The sequence below is a fragment of the Megalops cyprinoides genome, chromosome 5, assembly GCF_013368585.1.
Source record: "Megalops cyprinoides isolate fMegCyp1 chromosome 5, fMegCyp1.pri, whole genome shotgun sequence".
NCBI lineage: Eukaryota > Metazoa > Chordata > Actinopteri > Elopiformes > Megalopidae > Megalops > Megalops cyprinoides.
In genome coordinates, this window is record NC_050587.1 from 9,395,805 (window position 1) to 9,418,286 (window position 22,482).

Genomic DNA, 22,482 nt, shown 5'->3' on the forward strand with positions numbered 1-22,482 from the left:
TTATTTATGTGTAAATATTAGGAAAAGACTCTGATATAAAATAACTACATCACTGGTTCCTCTTTGATACCTCAGGAGTCCAACTATCCAGCTAAACAAAATCATTAGCTGGTGCCCATGTATGTTAGTGGGGTGTTCAACCATGGTGATCGTTGACAGGTCTGACTTTGAAGGGAGCAACAGTCACTAACAAGTACAAACTTAATGTCCTGCAGAACTGAAAGAGGAGGTCAGGAAAATTCAAGTGCAGCTCAACCACCTGAAATTGCAAGGCTCCTGAATCCCATATTCTGGACAGCCCTCCATAATGTCAACTGTATTTGTCAGTTTTAATTATTCCTAATACTTATAATCCATATCCAATATTTCAGTTTATATTATTCTGTGTTTTCGGCGTTCTTCAAATGAGTGCGAGCCACCAGCTTAAAGACATATCTGATCTGGACCTGATGGTAAACAAAAACAATATAATGCCAAATATCTGTATAAATCAGTAACTTCCAATAACAGCTCAATGTTCTAATATGATCTGACCATTAAGAGTCATTCAAAATGAGCTAGTTGTCTGAGGTTCACACTGTATCTAAATGGGTGCTCCTTAAGGAAGGGACAGGGGTATCAACAAACTGCTTTCATCATAACATCCCAGGAATGTACTTTGTGTTTTCAATCCCTAACACTTAGTATTAAATTGCTTTCAAATTTCAATGGTGTCACAACTGTGATTCCACAGCTAACTTCATACCTTCATGCTACACTGCTGATACCCCTTATGAGACTTTCTGAGCGGTACCCTGCTGTGCTGCGTGCGCTTCTTTTACAGCTTTCTTTCCTCCCGTTAAGCTAGCAAAGCGACTACACTCAAGTACTAAAGTGCTAGCCTGCCATTGGGATGCAAGACATCCAACTGGATTCAGTTTCGAGATTAAATAATGCAAGCGAGGTTCACAGTGCTCTGATGGATCTAACACTAAGCTGAAGTAACTCAGCACTTTTCCGACAAGATTCTGCTCAAAGTCAGCGACAGCGACTTACCAAGGTGCTGGAAAAATCAGGGACCTCAGAAAAACTAGTATAGTGTGAATGACAAGTTACCTTTTACTCCTATTCAGAAGCTAGGAGGCACTGACCTCACCTGAAGAAGTGTCTGTGTTACAGGATTCCAACATGTGCTTTGCAGACTGATAACGCCGAAGTGTAATCACAAAAATATCATCTGCACTCATCACTACAGTTCCACTCTGGCCTTACAGGGAAATGCCATCAACGGTCTACAAGTTGATACGTTTCTTATCGCTAATCAATACACACATAAATAATCCTTATATGTGGTCATTTAGCATGGTTAATGCTGTATCAAACTATAAATTCACTCTGCTAAAATTACCACGGGATACGTCCATTTGTAGTTTCTATTAAAATTGGTAAAACTCTCAAGTACAGCCTTGCAGGACTGTGAAGAGACACAGGTATAATTTATCTTTGCAGAATACCTGAATACTGTAAATATGCTAACATACAGCACTTGAAATATCTGTACTGTACTCACTGCAATTCACATTATTGGGTGAAAGTAGTTCCTTTGCTGCCAAAAAAATAGACAGATCTTTACCACAATTTCCTCTACGAAGCCTCAATTATCTCCAAAGGATTCCTGCCCCCATTGCGACACAATCTGACATGGAAGTGTGAGACAAAACTAAAATATCCCATTCACATCAGTACAAAAGGAAAACTGACTCAAGTGTCTGATACATGATTAACAACTTAAAGCAGGGGACTTTGGAAGGACAGACACTTAAAACAGACTTTTAGAGAACCCCAGGAGGGAAACGCAAAGCCACGATGAATCTGAGCAAACGAAACTAACTGAGAACCACAGTCCTGCCACGCTGCGGCAGGTCTGTCACAAGCCGCCGATGGAATCGATCCCTTTGAGGACATCGTAGAGCTCTTTGGGCAGGATGACGTAGCTCTCCCCCGGGGAGGCGGGGTCCTTGCCGGCCTTGTGGAGCTCCCCCATGGCCCTCAGCTTCTCCAGCTGCCGCTCCTGGCGCCGGCACTTCTGCTGCACCGTCTTCAGCTTCTTGCGCAGCTTCTCCACCTGCTCCTCCAGCTGCTCCACGCGCTTCCGCTGCTGCACCGTGTCTTCCACCGTGTAGTTGTGGTCGCAGGAGATGGATGCGCTGGGCGGGAGGTCGGAGCTCGCCGCCGCTACGGTGGCTGGCTGCGGCTGGGAATGCGACAGCTCTGGCTTAGGCAGCTGCAGCGCCTGCGCCTGCGCCTGCGCCTGCGTCTGCTCGGAGTCGGGGAGGGGGAGCGCCAGCGAGAAGTCCACATCCGCGTCCTCCGAGGACTCCTCCTGTGGAACGACACTGCAGCATGTCAGTCATCTTTTCACGCTTTGCCATAGTTAAACAAACTGCAAAGATGGAACTGAGAGGTAAAATACAATGTTATTCAGTGTTCTGTGATTTGGAGTTTTATTTGTACATGTTTGTGTCATTAAGAATGTAATATTGCTGAATGATCAATAAATATGACAACTCTGATCTATACATCTTGATGTAGTCTTAATAGGCATCTCTGTTAAATAAGAGGTAGTGATTGTCTCTACTGGGTTTTTGGAATTCATTATAAAAACGTTGAGAATTATGAGTTGAAACACACTGTACGCTGGATCTACGACAGATTTCAAACTTGCAATGCATGTGAAGTACCTTTAACAAATGTATTAGAGCACCCTGCTAGAACTAATCTATTTTGAAAATGGCACATCCAAACTTACATTCAGGGATATTTCATCAAGGATTTGTAATATTTCTAACTAGTTCACTAGTTCATTCATTTGAAGTGCATAAACCCTCAACAAATAAAACACCTGACTCAAATTGCAATGAAGGACCATCTTGCACATTGTATACATTACATCAATGTATATGACATCTTTTACCTTTTTATGTAATCTGTTGAAACAGAAGAGTGAAGGTACTGCATTTTCCTTCAGTACTCGGTTGTTGCACTCTCGTTTGAAGCAGTCTTTTGTGAAATGCTGAGAGCAGATATTGCTGTACTTTGTTGGTTTGAAGTTGTTCCGCCTCATCGCTGCAACCCATTTTCCACACACATCTGGACGCGCGAGTGGGAATCTGATGGATCAGAAACCAAATATTACAAAGTTCTTTCTGCTTAATTATGGTTAAAATATACATAACAATGTAACGATGGCATTTTAACATTTAAATATATGCTCATGCATGCTGTGTGGAAAAAATATGTCGGATCTCTGGTTCATGGCATGTTGTAGCCAATTCAATGAGAATAATACAACCATGCACTAGAATGCCCTACTCCATGCATAACTCGCAACTGGATTCGCGCAAGCACCTCCAGGTGAACCTTAGATGACATTCAACCATCCATCTAAGTCTAGATAAGGCTTTGCAGATAAGGTTGCCGAAAAAGGGGTGACCAGATCCCCTTTAAAACACCTGAAGTGGCTAGCATCCAAAAATAACCAACATGTTGAACAACTGACACATAACTGTCATTTCAGAGAAGCCAGCACTTAAGCCCAGTTACTACTTACAAAAGTTAAACCTGTCTGACAAACAGTAGCTAGACGCTGTTAAAAACTGATAATTAGGCAAAACCAGCACGCCTGCTCATATTTCCACAGCAGGCGTCTTAAACGCTCAGCAAAGGGGGATATGATTATGTAGCTGGCTGACTGGCTCGCCATCACCAGCTACTTCCACAACTCGACAAAACAGCTGCAGCAGCTAGCTACGAGAGCAAACATGTGGAATGTCATCAATTCCAACAAATTTTTAGCAAGCTAGCTATCCTGTTAGCTAACATTACAATCCTAGGCTGATAAGACGAGGCGAGACACTTGCAGAAGTCTTGCAGTGTCGAATAGCTAGACAGATAACCACGATCGTTCGTTTTATTTAGGGAATTAACTAAGGTACAGTCTGTCCTACACGCGCGGAAGCGTTTCAGTTGTCCAGATAGAAACTGCTTAGCCGTGTCAGTTAGCTAGCTAGCTAGCCAGCTGCGAGGAAGTACCCAGTAATCCACTTGTGATCTCTGGTTATCGGATTGAGTTAAACTTACTTGTGAAAAGAAATGTTTTTGTCTTTATGATATCTGTTTTTGCATCCGTATGCAGAGCAGGACTGGACCATTGCTGCGATCACAGCGTGTCACTGCCGAACGCGAGAATAATACTCTAATGTACCTCTCGGTAGCGTTATATTTTGCCCTTTCAGAAGCAGAAATCCCTCACCAGCTTCCAAAATGGCCGAAACGGCTTCGCGTTTTCCCACATGACCCTCTGTCGCGATTATGATTTGTCGACGATGTCGGTCAATCTCTGTTCTCGTGACGTGCATTGTACAGAACACATGAATAACGTCGTCATAGAAAATCAGAATGAATGTTGCGCAGAAGAAACGGTTACAGTACTGTTTACCACCTAACCAGATCTTGGATCACTGACATCTCATAGAGATGCTCCATTATGTCTCCTTCTTATCACCAGGGGTTATTTGGAGACACTTTGCCATTGTTAAAATTCGTTAAACATCTATGAAAATACAGTATCATGACTTGGGGGATCCCCCCTATACAGTAAGGATCTGTCTCTTTTCATTTGGAAAAGAGGGCAGTAGTGAGCACCCAAAAAGACAGAAGTTCCCACCCAGATCAACACTGAAATAGAGGGAATGGTCACACGTACACAGGACAAAGCTAACTCAAGAAACTACCGATTAGCAGAGCTACTAAGGAATCATTATTACTTAAAATGCTATACAAATGCAACTTCTGAATGTCATACTATAGATTCACCTGTAACACCATTTTCAGCCAATGAATTTGACTGTACACCAGTAGTCATGATAATTTTGACGGTAATGATTTTTATTGTCATTTTTCAGGCGTTTATGTAGGGTGACCTTCATCACACCAAGAACTGCATATTAAAAGAAAAGAAATTAAAATACAAAACAAAGAAATATTCAGCTTGAAAAAGTTGATAAACAATATTCATGACTGGAAAAAACATAAGTGGAAACCTTTAAAATAAATTTGGATAAAAGATAGTTACTAACAAATGGAAGTACACTAACTAATAGCAACTTACAGTAGCTAACAAACTAGAAGCTGACAATTCATTAGCTATGCTAATATAGAAATGAGCCAACCTACCCACACCTGCAGAATGAAGCCAAATTTTTCTGCTGTTAGGATCTTGGTTGTTTGGCAAATAGCATGGCCTGTTTTGACTTGGTTTATGGCTGCGCTCAAATCAAATTCCTTTATTAAGTGAGCCAGCTGGGACCCATCTTTTACCTTCTCTTCTGATAGCATATAATGGATCAATGGCACATTAATTTTTTAAGTCAGCGTTTCCCAAACCTCTCCTGGAGGACCCCTTGTCTTGCATGTTTTAGATCTCTCCCTGCTCTAACACAGCTGATTCAAATTATCAATTCGTTATGAACTCCTGATGCTGCTTAATAACAAACTAATCATTTAAATCAGCTGTGTTGGAGCAGGGAGGGATCTAAAACATGCAGGACAAGGGGTCCTCCAGGAGAGGTTCGGGAAACGCTGGTTTAAGTTTTCATGTCTTTAATACGAAATTATTTGAATACTGATCTGCACATATAAGTCATGTTCAAAATGACCAAGACAAACAGAGTCCAAGGTGCTCGAGAAGGCAGCTTAAGGAAGTTGACCCTGTGGCCAAGGCAGTAGAAAGAGGAGAAGGAACAAATTACATTGTCCTACCAAAAGTCATGGGAGCATGCATTTATTTAAATCAAATAATAGTGTGTTGCCCCAAATTTGGCCTTAATGACTGCTTCAATGCATTGTGGAAGTCTGTCTACTAATGTCTGGTAAAAAGCTGTTGGTATTGTGCTCCACTCTTCCTCCAAAGCATTAGTAAGCTCCACTACCAAAGAGGGCCTCCTTGGCCTTGCTCTTATTCTGTGTTCCTCTTATTCTGTGCTCTGTGCTCCTACAGATGTTCTGTAGGGCTGAGGTAGGGACTCTGTGTTGGCCTCAACAATGTTCTAATGTTTTTTTCCCCTAATCCTGTGTAGTTACATCCATAGTTACACCCATTTTCCTGCAATCAGATGCTGTTTCCCATGAGCTTTGGTAGGATCAGAATCAGAATCAGAATCAGACTTCTTTGGCCAAGCATGCTTACATTTACATTTACATTTATTTATTTAGCAGACGCTTTTATCCAAAGCGACTTACAAAAGTGCATACAGTAGGTACAGCGACAGTACGGGGACAGGATGTGTACAGTTCCACAATGAGACAGTTCTCAGCTGAGAGCAAGGTCTGTTTGAGGACGCAGTACTATCAGATTTTTACAATTACAGCCTAAAGGGCAACTAGTACGATATACTTTCGAACGGCAAACTTCAACAACTTCAAAACGGCACAATGAGCGTCAGGGTTAAGGCGGCAACAAGAGACAAAATTTAAAAGCACAATTTAAAAAGCACAGCAATTTTTGAAAAAGCACAGCAATTTACAGCACTGATGGGCGGGGGGGGGGGGGGCAGCAATTGTGTGCTGGGTCAGTCCAGGTAGAGTCTGAAGAGGTGCGTCTTCAGGCCCCGTCTGAAGGACTGGGGTGAAGGAGCTGTCCGTAGCGAGACCGGGAGTTCGTTCCACCACTGGGGAGCGATGTAGGCGAAACGCCGATGTCTGGCAGAACGAGCACCTCCTGCCTTGACCATGCAGGGAGCAAGGCGTCCAGTTGCTGCTGAGCGTAGGGGTCGGGCTGGTGTGTAGGGCTGGATGAGTTCTTGGAGGTAGGCAGGGGCTGTCCTGTTGACTGCAGAGAAGGCGAGGGTCAGGGTCTTGAATCTGATCCTGGCAGCAACAGGAAGCCAGTGGAGGGATTTCAGCAGGGGAGTAACATGGGAGAATTTGGGGAGGTTGAAGATCAGTCGGGCAGCTGCATTCTGGATGAGCTGGAGAGGGTGGGTGGTGCATGCTGGGAGGCCTGCAAGGAGAGCGTTGCAGTAGTCCAGTCGAGGGAGAACTGTGGCCTGGATAAGGAGCTGCGTCGCGTATGTGGTTAGGAACGGGCGAATCCTCCTGATGTTGTGGAGGAGGAATCGGCAGGTCCGTGACGTGCGAGCAATGTACTCCTTGAAGTCCAGGTTACTGTCGAGGGTGATGCCCAAGCTCTTTGCTGTCCGAGAGGATGGTATTGTGGTGCCATCGAAGGTGATGGAAAGGTCATGCAGGGGGGAAGGGCCGGCTGGGATGAAGAGGAGGTCCGTTTTACTGAGGTTCAGCTTCAGGTGGTGGGATGTCATCCATTTGGAGATGTCAGCCAGGCATGCAGAGATTCTTTCGTTGACCTGGGGGGTAGAGGGAGGGAAAGAGAAAAAGAGTTGGATGTCGTCAGCATAGCAGTGATAGGAGAAACCATGCGATTTGATAACTGAGCCAAGAGAGTTTATATAAATTGAGAAGAGTAGGGGTCCCAGTACTGAACCCTGTGGGACTCCTGTAGTGAGGGGGGTGGGTGCAGAGGTGGAGCCTTTCCAGTAGATCTGGGAAGATCTACCAGTCATGGTAGATGCTTCTACACATATAAGGTATTTGACAGTTTCAGTGTCTCTTATAGTGCTTTCATGCAATGACAAAGTAACAACAACAAATGCCAAACAACAGCAGTGATGCAACAAACAACAGTAGTAGTGCAGGACACATACATGGCTTAAGGATGAAACAACAGGATAGTGTAACTGCTGGTGACACTCTTGATCTACTGGAGGGGGACTAAGTCAAATTCACCATGCTCTCAGGAAACTGACAACAAAGACCCTTCTCTTCAGGAAGCAAGTGTGGGAGGCAATGATGTACTGTAGCACATGTGTAGCTGGTAGAAAGCAGCATAATAAAAAGCCAAATACTTTCTTTTTTTTGCATTAACTGTTTTGATTAAGTGGATTGGTTCTGTGTTGTAAAAGTCTCTTCTGAGCCCCAAAATTTGGAAACAAACGGGCCTTGATATATTATGGGCTGTTATTTATCATTTTTGCTGTCCAATTTTTGCTGCTGCACTAATAAATCTGAGATAAGTCTGAGAACAAGATCTGATAAGTCTGAGAACAATGATTATCCAGAAATGTTTATTCCCATTTCAAGACATGAGCATGGGTGGATGAGGTGACAATAAGGGTATGATGATGTCAAGTTTAATCAGATAAACAAGGGACTAGCTGATATCAAAACCTTAAAAATGCTGTAAACTTTTAGAACCAGATAAAGGCACTACCCCTTGGAATGCTGAAAATCAAATATTTATTGTGAGCCATGTTACACAAAAAGTAATGCTAAAATTAATTAAACATGTTTATATGCTGTGAAGGGGATCTCACCTCCACTTCAGATGATCTACTATGGTGTGGTGTAAACAGGAACTTCAAAATGGGCTATAAACAGGAAATATGTTGCACAAGAGTGATGTATGAGACAGATATGCCAATACCTTTGTTGCTGTAAATGTGTCTCAGCTAAAATTGTGGACCCAAAGATAGGTATTTTTTAACCAAATTAAATATTTTACTGTTGGACTCAGAAAAATGAACACTTTAATAATCAGATTCAGTAACACTGATTTCCTTTGTGTATGTTTGATATGTAGATTACTCTTGAAGAGTACATATGCAACATGCAAAATTGTAGTACATGCAAGATGTTCCTGATAAGATCAGCTTGGTTTACTGAAAGGTAAGTAAACATTTGTTCAATTTCCCTCCTTATATTCTGCATATTGAACAGTGAGTTGCTGCTTTCCTGAATGTCTAGACCCATGGGTGTTGTGCTAGAATTTAGCGGAACTATGTCCAGAAGAGTGTGGGTTGGTTTCTGAGGTGGGACATTGATGAAAACATGCCATCAAAAGATTTGCAAGGTAGGAAATCTCAGCTGATTTATGGTCAAATATTCACACAGTAATTACATACAAAATGCAAAAAAGCAAGTAGTGCCAGTGCAAGTTGATTCTTGTACAGTCTAATCACGTAAATTGGAGAAAGCATACTGCCTTCACATACTGAAATGAAAAACTGCTGGGTCAAAGTAAAATAACAGAGGAAACATTGGGTAACGTTAATTGAGAACAGGGTCACGTTAACTTTAGTGTTACAATTGATAATGAGGCCAATATTGCTGACTGTAAGTTATTGTCATATTGAAAACAATACTCCTCTTTTGGAAATTCTCCTAGCATGTTAACTTTCCCATATTGTACTGTGACTTGTAAAGTATAGAGTAGCAAGAAAAGTATTGTACTGGAGTGGCTCTGTGTCCTGTGTAAGTGCATAAAAATTTCTCACTTTCTTGGTTTGGTAAAAAGCATGCAGTTTGATAAACAGCAAAATTCTCTTGATTGAAAAGGGTTACCTTAAAATCAGGGCCGTTTTACTATGAGTTTTGATGCAATTTTTGTATGCAGTATGCTGTGACCTAGACTCCATCACAACTCATGGGAAAAGAATGCAGCATGACTGTCAAGACAGAAAGACTATCCATTATAGGTATATGGGTCTCTTGTCAACTGCAAAAAACTTAATACTCTAACTTTGACTAACCAGCTTTAGTAATATTTTGCAGTTTAGTCCAAAGAACGTGGATGCCCTGGACCCATCAGTCATATTGTGCTGACATGGGGCAAATCATAGGCTCAGCACCTGGTCCAGATGATGCTTTCGTCATTTGGACCAGGCAAAAAAGTTACTCATACTAGCTACTAAACAGGAAATGACATTATCTTGGGATACAGCAAGCAAGGTAGCAAGATTTTTTTTTCTAGCCAATGAGTTGGCTACAGATCTCAGAGTCTTAGAGAATTTAGAGACCTAGGTGGCTCATGAGGAGGCTGGCTTGTAACTATACACCTAATTAGCTTTCTGTGAATCTTTATTCTTAGAAATAAAGATGGCCAGGAATAACACATCTTGAAGAGAATATTAAGACCCGCATTTCAACCTTGCTACCTGTTTTAAGTCGTCATACAAGGTGATATTGTTGATTTGGAAATGGTAGGGAATGTATTTTTACAACATTTTTTGTAGTCTGTTGAGGTTACATTGCTATATTATTAGCATTATTAATATTTTGGTCAGGAACGTCCCAGCCAGTCAGCTAGCTTTAATACATGAACAAGATGGTGGTCAGCTATTTTCTGCCAAGAGCAGAAAGTGACCTCTAATTGGCTGCAGTGCACAGATGTATCTAGTGTATCTATTGAATATGAGGAGAAACCAATGCTGATGAGTGTAAATTGGGGTACAGGGTCATTTATGCTAACGTGATGAGGCAGGAAAATTAAGGAAAGCCAAAAGTGAAAATGGTCCATATCTGGACAATTATTATGTGGCTGTATGAGATTGTATCCAGTTCTGTTTGTTTAAAAGTGGTAGGATGGAACAGAACTTTGTAATAGGTCAGACCTCAGGGTCGTCATGATTATCTGAAACCACAAAACTAGCCTAATTCAGGTGCAACCTGTAACCTAGAGCAGCGTTTCTCAAATCTCTCCTGGCGGCCCACTGTCCTGCGTATCTTCTATCTATCCTTGCTGCTTGATTAAATCAGGTGTGCTCAGCTAATCAAAAGTGCCACTGATGGGTTCAGTCAGGTAGGTAGAGCAAGGATAGACAGAAGATATGCAGGACAGGGGGCCGTCAGGAGTAGGACTGAGAAACACTGACCTAGAGGATGGCATACCTGTGATGACCCTAATAAAGTATTATGCTGCTATTGCATGATAAAAACATCTTAAATGATTATGTTATTACATGATTAAAGATGACAACATTAGCATGATAATTTTCATACATGGTCTAATCATGCTTGTCATGATTATCATTTATGTAGTGTAGAGTAGGCTATATAACGAGGTTGATTGCTCAAATGTCAACCAATTAAGCAACCTGGACTGGCACTGCCACACAGAGGGATTACCAGTGATTTATGGTGTGTTCTCAAAATAAAAACATGTATACATGTATGTATATGAACATAATTGATGTGGGTGAAAAAAATGACCTTTTTCTTTTGTGTAACAAGCACTGAAACCACCAAGTTGAAGTTTCTGTCACTAGTACAGAGAAAACCCTGAAAGATACTGTTAGCACCCATAAGCATTTTTCAACCTTCTCCATCTAGATGGTGTATTTGATTGGGGGGATTTTGCCTTTCTCTCTAAAAAAGAAACCACAGAGGCAATTTAATTAGATAAAGCTCTACACTTGCTTGTGTTATTTTACTGAGTATCTTGTTTACAAGATCCTTATGCTTGTAACTCCTGTAACTTCTACTGGAATTGATTTTCTTTGCTTCAAGATACATTTTTTATGAAGTATTCCTTAAAGTTGTTAGAGATATATTCAGGATAAACATTTACTATTATAGCAAATCTTTAATAATGTACCATGCTAGATAGAAGAAATGCTTTATTAGGTATGTGAATGAAATGATTACATCAAATTAGTTTTCTGCATATACAAAACAGCTGAAGACAACTGCAGTGGGTATGCGGGGGTGGGCCATTAAGTGTGAATGTTATGGTTTGGTATTTCCCTATGGCTTCCTCTGAAAACATTCAGCATTTGCGGTGACTTATTCTGTATTAATCTAAATGTCCACTAGGGGGTAGCCCAACATAAAAAAAGCACAGCCTGACGAAGTTACACTATGAAACAAATGAATTTGTTTTAAAGTAAATGAAATACCTTAAAGATTGTGATCTGTGTCAGTATTATTTCAGTTTGGATTCTGTTCAGCTGAAAGTTTTTGTTTACTGAATTTTTCACCCCAGTTGTACTTTGCAGCAAAATTATGGTCAATTTATCCGACAGTGCTTGATACGCGTAGTCCTCTCTACTAGTGTAGGTGTTTCTTGGCAGATTTCTTGGTTGATTGCACGGGTGACAAGCTAACTTTCTGCAAAGCTGTCACACAGAACATCAGCCTGAAGAGAAGAGAGACAAACACTGGGTAATGTAAAAGTCAGAGAGCTTTGTGACCGCCAGATTTCTGGTTAATGCTTATGACTTTTTCAAACGTTTTTTTTCAACATGCAAATAGATACAAATTGTAGACACCATTATTGCCTTAATCAGATACACTTTACATGTTAACATGGCCAGAACACAGAAGAACTGAAAAGGTCAGTTCATTTACAAATGTCAGCAGTTAAACCACAGTTATGTCACTCAAGAAAAAGCTGGGTGTGAGTTTTTCCCTTGATCAGAAATATCACCTAAATGATCTTAGGCTTTCAGTACACAAGAAATTAATTGAATTAAAAAGTTTGTGCAGAACTACAAATCAACATATCTTCAAAAAAGTGAATATAAAAATCTTAAGGGTAAATAAAAGGTTAAATGCCTTAAGCGTTTGTATTCCACCCGTTAATTTGCATGTCTTTATTGACATATAATTACAGTAATACCCACCTACATTAGGAATTACCAGAGATAACTCCTTCAGATGACATTCATTACTGTCAACCAAATGGTGTGCAGCCTTTGATAACTATTTGTGTTGGTGTATCACCACATGCTGTACAGTCAAAATTCTGTCTCTTATTAGAAGTGAGAGCAAAAATGAGATGAAAAAGTCTGACTGCTGTTAAAAAAATCAGAACCTGCCTCTGCACAGAGGGCTCTTCAGTTTATGAAGTTATGAGATCAATGACTGAAAAGTATTCTACACCCAATGTCATGGGATATTGTCATGGAAACAAGAAGTCTCACATATAAGAAGTACAAATCACTGAGGTCCAGCCCACACACTTCTCAAAAAGGAAGAGAAGCAATGTATAGACATGAGCTTTCAATTTTAGAGACATACAATGCATTTGTGGTTTGGGAAAAGACTGATGGTTTTAGAAAATCAGATAAACTAGACACTTATTTCATTACATGGTACTTAACTGTGCATGAGATGGTAATTGAGTGAGGGTAAATGATTTTCTGTGGGTAAATCACTTACTGTTGAGGGCTGAAGGTAAGTGATTTACCAATGCTAAGTAAGGATCAGCATTTGAAATATAATTTTGAATTTTGGTTTTACTTTCACACAGAATTTGTGTTCTTTTGAAAATATTTTAAATCAAAATCTGATTGGCTTCACTCTATGTGATATAGTCAACACTTTTTAACATTCATTTTCTTCCTCTAGCAATGTGGGGATTTATTTTTGATGGAGCTGAGGCTGACTGGGAGTAATGAGAAGGAACTGTTGCAGAATGTTGGTAATAGTGATTTTTTTACAGAGTCAGTGTTTTTTTCACAAGTGTTTCCATTGGGGGAACATTAAAATGATAACATCACACTATCAGTGTTTAGATAAATATACTTCAATCTAAAAATGAAAAGTTGGAGAACTAAATGTTATAGAGAGATGGGAGGCAGATACTAAATGAACTACATAGCTAGGTAGCTAATCAACTGATGTGTTCTTCCTCTGTCTGCATGATAACATAAAGTTAACTCATCTGTTCTGATAAATGCATTAATATTAGGCTACAAACAAAGAAATTAGCTACCGGCTTTCTGACTTTTTCATCAAACCCTAATGAAATTTGACAGAATTTCAGAATGGAAAAGACAGCTTGATTGCCACTCTACTGTGCTTTGAGCAAATATGGGTGTTATGCTTTGAATACACCCAAGGGTGTGAGAGCTGCTTTGTGAGAAGCATTTGGTTAACCACAGTCATTTGAATGGCCTGTGGCTAGAGAGATGCTCTGGAAAGGGTGTTTCGGTGGAACCTGGTCCTACCGGTGATGGCGTGTGACGGAACAGTCTCATAAACATATATTCTGGGTGTGAAGCTTGACTATGCGGATGGCTTTGAGGTACAGTATGTTGCTCAATTGCAGTTGTGTAAAGAGCGCATGCTTTTCTGGTTTTTCCTGTTTTGAGCAACTGCTGTTGATCAATATGAATATTGCAGGTTCTCTTTCCTTTCAAATGAATTAAAATCCACTGCGATCCAGTTGTGAATTAAAATCCACTGCGATCCAGTTGTGAGGAGGGGATCATTCTCAAAATCTGTGCAGTTTAAGTAAGTAACAGAAAAAAGAGGGATGAGGGAAGAGAGCCAGAGAAGAACTATGCTTTAAAACAACTTCATTCAACAGCTCAAAACAATGTCTCTGAAGCGTCACTGAAGATTACAACAGTTTTCAAAAGAGACTCCTTTAATTTTAGGCATACAGAATAATTTTTCAAACACTAAACAGATGTCCTAACCACATTTTTACCTTTCAGTGCTCTCATGTCTGAAAGATGATGAAGATTATAAACAACCTATTATTGTCTTATTTGTACATTTATGAATTGGGAAGTGTAATTTGCTGTGAAAAAGGCATTATCTCCACCACATTCAATGGATTACGTTCAACTGTAATCCTCATTGCAGTCTTCTGCACTCAGCGGCCAGGAGTGCATTATTTCTGTGTGTGTGAGAGATGAGAGAGTGTGCTCCCCGCTTCTGTTTGAAGCCAGCTTTTTGGAGCCACTCTTCATACTACGTTGGAGGTGATTTGTTGACACCGCCAACCCTGCAGCTGGCCAGTGTGAATAGAGGTGGGGAAAAGGCGATGTTTGTATTGGGGGGCACTTATGTGTAAACCGAATCAAATGACAAACATCTTTCTCAGAGCACAAATATGTCTTCATTCTCTCTTTCGTTGCTAGTGATCCTTATCCTCAAAAACAACTGTAACAACCTCAGCATGGATGCCATTAAAATGCTTTATGAAGCTGTATCTGACTATAGCTTAATTTAACCAATTATTCTGCTCCTCCTTAACCATTCTTAAATTAATATCTGCATTTCAATATCAATATTTCTTTTGGCTCATGTATTTCATCTTGTTTGGGTCATAACAATGTTCCAAAGTGGACTTCTTTTTTTTTAGTTTGTGCTAACTTGGTGATGAGCCATATCATTCAAAACTGGCTCAGAAGAGTGCTGTAAGACTCTTTAAAGACAATTAACCCTCAGATATTTTCATAGGAATTTACATAGAGCTGTGATGGAAAAATGAAGGTCAAAATGTACTATTTTTTTTCAAAGTAAGCCTTTATTATCCACTTGCAGATATGGGCACCAACTGAGAGAAAGTATTGCAAGAGGCAGCCTTGCATGATACAGTGTGAATGGTACCACACTGGCAAATTGAAAGGTGTACACTCTCAATCTCTCATATGAAAGGAGTGAAGTCAGCTTTTTAGAGGCTGCAAATTACTAGACAGTTAGTTTTGTTCTATGGGAAGGGAGATTGGGCAGAGAAGAAGATAGAGAAACCCTTAAGAAATGGCTTTCTGGGTAATATGTATCCTAAGAATATTTTTTATGATGATTACAACTGGTCACTACAAGGGTAGAAATATCAGTCAGCCATTGGTTAAAATGTAACATCCTATCTTTACCAGCACACCAAGGTGAGGCTTTATTTAGGCATTTTGGTCTTTGTTTTAGCCTTTTAGTGTAGTGGTTACATTGCAAGTATTTTCCCTTCTAAATGTAAATATTCTCAATATTTCATACAAAGCCAGAGAACATTTAAAAAGAATGATTAAAATGGAATACACAAATGATTAGAAGGATGGTCAGACCTTTTCAGACTCCCTTTTGCTAAATTGCAATTCTTCTCTCATCTAAGGCAATCCCATGCTGATTGTAAATATAGACTTGACTGGTGGAACACAAAATATCTTTTAAGATGTTTAACTGTAGGGATCTAGACATGATTCATTCTGTGAATCACTACACAGAGTGGTCACATGCAGTTTTGCTGAATTGCTGTATTGGTGAATGCTGCACAAATTGGGGTCCATTTTATGTTTAAAACAGACTCTGTCCCAAAATGATTTTTACTTGCGATAGAAGCAGGCCATTTTGAATCCGTGGATTCCATTTATTGTGAATTAGCGTTGCTCAATTAGCTATGAGTGTCTGTTTAATTTAAATACAGGCAAATTCTACACAGAAAGTTTGCACTCATTTGGACATTTAGAAAATGGTCACATTTAATATTCATTGTTGACATTAATTGCTTAAATTATTTTTGTATTTATAGTTACAGAAAACAATGCCTGTAAGAGGATGCAAGACTGCATGGATCTAACCTTCAGTGTGTTAACCTACATTGTGATTACCTGGCCATCATATTCCAGAAAATGTCCAACATCCTATTTGAACCTAAACCTTATGAGGCCTGAAGCTAAGCAGGAGATTCTGGACAAGCACAGATTCCCTAGTGTCCTGGGTGTAACTGACTGCATTCATGTGCACTCTTAAAAATGCTATTTATATGAGCTTTCCATTCTGTCTATGTTCAGGTGTTGTCTGACACAAAGTGCATGGTCAGTTACACATGTATGTAATTATTGAGGGTCTACCCACGACTACTTCATTCTGTCCAACTCTGATTTCTCAACAGCCCTTCAGATGGACAACCCTCTGAGCAGGTGGCTGTTAGGGAACAATAGCTACACATTACAGACATGGCTGTTGATGCGATACAGAGTACTCGCATCTAAAGTCTGAAAAATTGCAAAATGACTTCAGACACAATAATTTAGGTTAGCACCCAAACAGATCCTGCATGTCTTAACACAAACACAGTGAACAGATGTCTGTATCTGACATCTGTAGTTTGGGCAGGAATCTGAAAAAATTTTTCAGTTTTCTAAAAACAGTTTTCTATGTGGGAATGTACACGCAAAGCACAAGGTGGAAGGCAGTTGGACGTTTTTTGAAAATAAAAAAATGACAAAGTGAATTAACATGTAGGCTATTCATGTGTGGGTATAACAGACATTCATTCAAATATTATATTGTACCAATCACGCTCATAATCTGTGATGAAGATCTTAGGCTCAATGCAGTGTGAATGAAGGATACATTAAAGGACTTGCAAAGGAGTCATCTATAGTCAGCTATATTTTTTATATTGTCTTTAACCTTTTATTCATTATTGTACTTGAAGTTAATACTGAAATTTTACTCATGACAATACAAAGACCAATACTTCAGTTTATTTGATACTTCGAATATACAGCAACACTTTATATTCTGCATTTAGCTTTACAATGTTTTTCCATGTAAAAAATAAAGAAAGAAAAGGGGAAAAGAAACTTGATTCTAAAAAATGAAACATCTTTACTCTAGACTCACTCCATGGGAAATGATTTAAGGAGAAGAAGTTTTGACAGCAACCATGTCAGAATGTCCCCCAAACTTTTTTGTGCAAAAATGTTCAAAGGTTGCATAGATAAAACTAAATTAATTTTAACCAAGTCTGGCATCTTTGTTTCTGACATTTACAGTTAAAATCAATTATTTCAAAACTATAATTTTGACTTTCTTTGGTTCTAGTAAGGGCCCAAGGAATTCAAATCAACAGACAGGCTATTTTAAGCCTCTACACCCCATAATTTCAGTATTTAATTTGACAGCATATAATGTAATTTCTCTATGGCTTACAAGTAGCATGGAGCTGTACTCCTCAAATGAAATTCTCAAAAAAAATTAGATTATTGGGTCTAAAATTGTGATGGTTCTCCTTATTGAGAGAGTTACTTTTATTCTGGCATTCAAATTACCAACTCCAGGCCCTCTATTGGACAAACAGGGTTAGAAGGGAGGTTTTAAAGAATGAGACCACAAAACTTCATAAATGTATTCTATTTGAAATCAAAGACAGAAAATTCACTCAAACACTTCAGCTCTTGACCTGTACACTGAAAAGGCTTTCCAGCACATTGCTTTGATACCTGCCTCGGTTCTGTATCTATTCTAGTCTACTATACTTCAAACTATATGAGCCACCAGTGGGCAGGTCGCTGAGGATTCATGTGTTCTCTCAAGCAACCAAACAGATACTCTAACTTGCTATTAGCAATTGGATGTATTTATTCAATCCACAGACACCACCAACAACAAACAAGGAGAACAAAATAAATAGAAATAAATACAATAGCATAGCTACATGATAGACGCAGTTGATAACTGTGTGGTCTGGAGTAATTTGAAGTGCTTTGTGACCAGTGGGTGGCACCATGGCTTGGAAAATATTGTAAAGCCCCAACTGATTTAGTTATAGCACACTTGTTTAGTGTGTGAGGGTGACTCACATTATACTTGCTTGCAATATCAAGAGTCAAAACATTTGTGCTAGGCTTTAGCGGACCTATTGGAAACAATCTGTGGTCACTTTTATGACTGGTAGTGTTTACATGCGTTAGTAACCTGTACTTATAAAGGAAGGCCTGATGACACTGAAGAAATTAATAATGGTGAGAAACACAAAAGTAAAACATATCCAAAAATGCAGAGAGCAATGCTACATGAATATATCCCCCAAATCTGGGATGTAGACAGGGCAGGGCAAAGTTCACACTGGCTTTTCCACTCAGCATCACTTCCAAGGTCTTCCTGGGAGGATTGTGTTGAAATACCTGTGATAAAACACATTTCAATGTCATGAATTTGGCCACACTGAAAAGCCAGTTATGAGCATTTCTTGCTTCTTCATGCTTGTTAGTGTAGCGTTGCTTCAGGCTAATTTGCTGCACACATTTGGGCTGGTGAGTGTTTTTAAAAAATCCCTTAAATTTGATTCGCTACAACACCCCCACAGCTTCTGGGCAGCCCCACTTAAAATGAGAGAGAATAGCGTTTTGCACCCTATTCTGTGCTTTAGGAAGCCTTTTCTCCACCCTGCTCTGACTGTTTCATTCAGTAGCCCTTGTATGAAGCAGTGTCATTTCTTCTGTCAATATGCTGCAGCTCATTTGGAGATTGCTGAGGTCAGGTAAGGTCCATTGCTGAATGGCAGCATAGTGAAATTGGGTTTAGTGGATATTATCAAAAACATTAGAGTAATAAAATGAAGAGGAATACTAATAATCACCATTATCATTATCCTCATCATTACCTTGCAAGAAATCAGTACTTTACAAAGCAGACATGTACAATATAGCATTTTTAGAGGGGACTACCTAAGGTGATTGTAGTGATTTTTTTTCACTGTAAGCCATTTTAGCTGTTGTTTAAAAAACCAGGTTATTCAAGGTAAGGCTGAATGTGAACACTCTGCTGAATGTTCGTTCGGGCTTGATTGTTATTTCAAGGGCATGTTTTCAAGGCTCTTCTACAAAGCAAGAAATACTTCAACCTCAAGACATACTTTAACTGAGGTTGGCACATGTATGTTCTAGTTAAGGCTTGTAGGCATGTAATGACAAGCATCGAGTTTCATTGAAGAGAACCATTAAAGAAAAGAACATAAGATTATTTGTTTAAAGTGTAATAATTAATTTAGACAGAGGAGAGTGATTTTAATAGAGTGATTAGAGTGATTGAGGAATGATGGTTAAATCTACCTAGGTTAATCTATAAATTAAACCTGTTCAAAAGATTCCTTATGAATGTACCAGGATACACAATATCTATATAACTACAGTAATCATTTACAAATACCAGTATCATGCTGAAAACTGTAATAGAAAATATTCAATATCTGGAATGCATTGTATTCTTGTTGAGCATTTTCTGGATATCATGTTGTACACTTTTAATGCTACACTGACCTCAAGCCCATCGTTTCTAGCAATGAAATAAAAGCACTCATTTCCACAGACAGGGAAACACCCAATGGGCGACGACTTGTAAACAAAGGGACCTTTCAGTTCGAGAGGCAAAGCTGAGGTTTGGCACTGGCGGATTCTCCCAAGCTTCCAGATGGCCCCTCTTTCCCTTACCCGTCAACAGCCTTGTACCACGCAGTGCGCACGTGCAGCCCTGGAGCTGCACTCGTTCATTCACTCACCGACCGGGCTGAGGGAATGAGCTCAGAGGATCCTCCAGCCAGAGGAGCTGATGTCATCGCAGCTGATAACAGCTTTCAGATGTGTTTTTCGCCCACTGCGGCCAACACAAGGGCGACTTATTCCATTACACATAACAGAGGCATCAGAGGACCAAGCCACCCGCCTGCCAAATAATCTGTCAATGATGTCACAATGGATGTGCTGAGTTTAGGGGACATGTTGCAACAACAGCAGCCAGCCCAGAGAAGTGGCTTGTCCGGGGTGATGGCTTTGTCAGTTTGTAGTAAATAGCTTGGCACCGTAACACGTTCTATTAAAAAAGCCAATGGCTCATGACCTGGGCCGCTTTGGAGTTTCAAGTTCAAAGCCAAAGTAACCACTCCACTAAAATACTGATGTGATTGTTCTGTTTGTGCTCACCATGGAAACAAGTACATTATGAAAACACTATAAAAATTGTATTTTGCAACTAGTAATTATGGGGCTTTTGTTTTGGTCAGCTCATATGAGAAGTATGGTAAATCAGCTGCAGCCTCATTACGAATCTGTTTTTTTCCCTTTGGGCCTTAAATGATTGCCTTTATTAATTTCTACTGAAAGAATAATTTCCCCTTTGTGTGTGGAAAAATATTAATCAGCTTTCTGTTTCAGAATCACTGGCCAGTTTCTGAATCGTTTATTTTTGGTGCCACCTCATCTAAAACATGTGAAAAACAAGTTTGGAAGTAGAACCTGTATATATAAATGTGTCACCATATTATAACTAAGAACAATTGGTCTGCTACTGTAATGAGGAAAAACAGTAATGACCATATTCTATTAATAAATCATTGGTAACATAAGTAAAATCTTCCTATCATGAAGTGTGAGCCAATGTACAAGTTCATATTGCCATAAATAGACCACAAACTAACTTTTTAGTAATGCTGTCATTATTTCCTGCTTAGTTAGATTCTAGACCATCTGATCTAAATCAGCTCAGAAATTGTTCCTTCCTGTGTGATCCTGTGTGCTGAAAGTCACAGTCAGTTAGTTTGCATAAAACCTGAAAGTTCTGAGTTCTTCCCTAATGCTGGAACACTTTTTGATCTATCTATCTATCTATCTATCTATCTATCTGTTTGTCTATCTATCTATCTATCTATCTGTCTGTCTATTCATCTGAGTGTTTGGTATCTGATAGTATGACATGTATGTAACAGTTACTAAGCAAAGAACAACTTAAATAACCAAAGCCTTTCTTAAGGTCAAATAAAAATGGTTGAGGATAAAGGTAAAATTACCTTTACTAATTTATTTGAATGAAGTATATTTTTGTAAACTTCATATAGAGAAAGAGGTTACCTCAACACAGTTCTGTTTTCCTACAAAGCTTGAATTCATAAAATGGCAGGGTGTCTTTTACAGGGACTTGGCAATGCTTTCAAAAGATCCCAGGAAAGTATGGATTTATGTCAAACCCTTTTAACAACTAAGAATCGGGGCAAAGGGGAAGTCAAACTTGATGAGGCTCCGAGAAAGTATGCAGGCTGTATGGAAACTGTGACATTTAATTAACCTTTTAATTAATGAAAAGGTTATAGGCTCAAATCAGTGACTGTCCAGGGCGTAAGTAATTTATATGGAGAAGAACAAGAAACAATATTTGACGTTTGTTGTGATTTACATTTTGTATTTACATTACAAGGAGGCAAAGTATGCCTTTGAGTCTACAAAATAACCTCCACTGATATGTACAAACAGCATAAGAATTTTCTGGTGTCTGATTTTTGAAGAATTGTTTTGGAAAAACACACTGCAGGCAGATTGATTCTGGGCTTACATTTGTAATATTCCAAGATGGACTGAATGTACACAATCTTTAATGTTCTGCTCCATATAAATATGCATAATATAACCTATGAACACAAAAATTTACAACTTGATGAGGCAGAAAATAGTACTGAGCAAGCTGAATAGTGACTGCAAAGAAGACAATAAATCATGCGTCAATGTATAACATTACATGATACATATGGTAATATATAAGGAAGGGTATAGGCTTCACAAGGAGGACATAATATGAATATATGATGTACTGTATGTAACTCTGATTTACTGAAAGAAAGTGGGAAAGAGACTGTTTTTGATATTACAGCCACAAAAGTACCATGTTTTTCACAGTTGCTCCAGAATGTCATTTGAATGCAGTGCAGTGTTCAGTTCATTGCAGGTTCATTTAAATTTAACAAAGGAGCCATTAAAGAGCTACAAGACACTGTCGATGACCAAGGTTTATCTTGCAGCCTCTTTCAACAGTGTGTATGATGTTGCCTTGGGTTGATCAGATTAATCTGGATTATAGCTACTTAGTCTGTTGCCTGACACATCCATCTGACCTAATTTTCATGATGTAGATGCCTTGTTTGACAGTGAAAGTGGGTTGTAATATTATCTGTGCCTATTGTTTTCTAATGACATTTTGACAGGGAAAGTGTAATGAAAAAGAAAAACAATTTACTGACTACATTTACTATTTGACATTTAACTCTTTTAACATAGATATAGTATTTATGTTTTTTACATAAAGATG

The 22,482-nt window shown here is 39.2% G+C and overlaps 1 protein-coding gene across 1 annotated transcript; it reads right to left on the reverse strand.

The window, feature by feature from the left end:
* Positions 1-4,281, reverse strand: thap1 (THAP domain containing, apoptosis associated protein 1). Its single transcript, XM_036529541.1, has 3 exons — positions 4,120-4,281; positions 2,954-3,149; positions 1-2,362 (listed from the first exon to the last, which is right to left on the reverse strand). The coding sequence occupies exons 1-3, from the start codon at positions 4,188-4,190 to the stop codon at positions 1,907-1,909; spliced, it is 723 nt and encodes a 240-aa protein (XP_036385434.1). The 5' UTR covers positions 4,191-4,281; the 3' UTR covers positions 1-1,906.
* Between the last annotated feature and the right edge of the window lie 18,201 nt (positions 4,282-22,482).

Bases quoted from the DNA above. Each gene is read 5' to 3' on its own strand.
- thap1 (XM_036529541.1), bottom strand. From the start codon at position 4,190: ATGGTCCAGTCCTGCTCTGCATACGGATGCAAAAACAGATATCATAAA. The intron at 3,150-4,119 runs GTAAGTTTAACT...CTGATCCATCAG, and splicing joins AAAAACATTTCTTTTCACAA to ATTCCCACTCGCGCGTCCAG. The intron at 2,363-2,953 runs GTAAAAGATGTC...GTCGTTCCACAG, and splicing joins TCAACAGATTACATAAAAAG to GAGGAGTCCTCGGAGGACGC.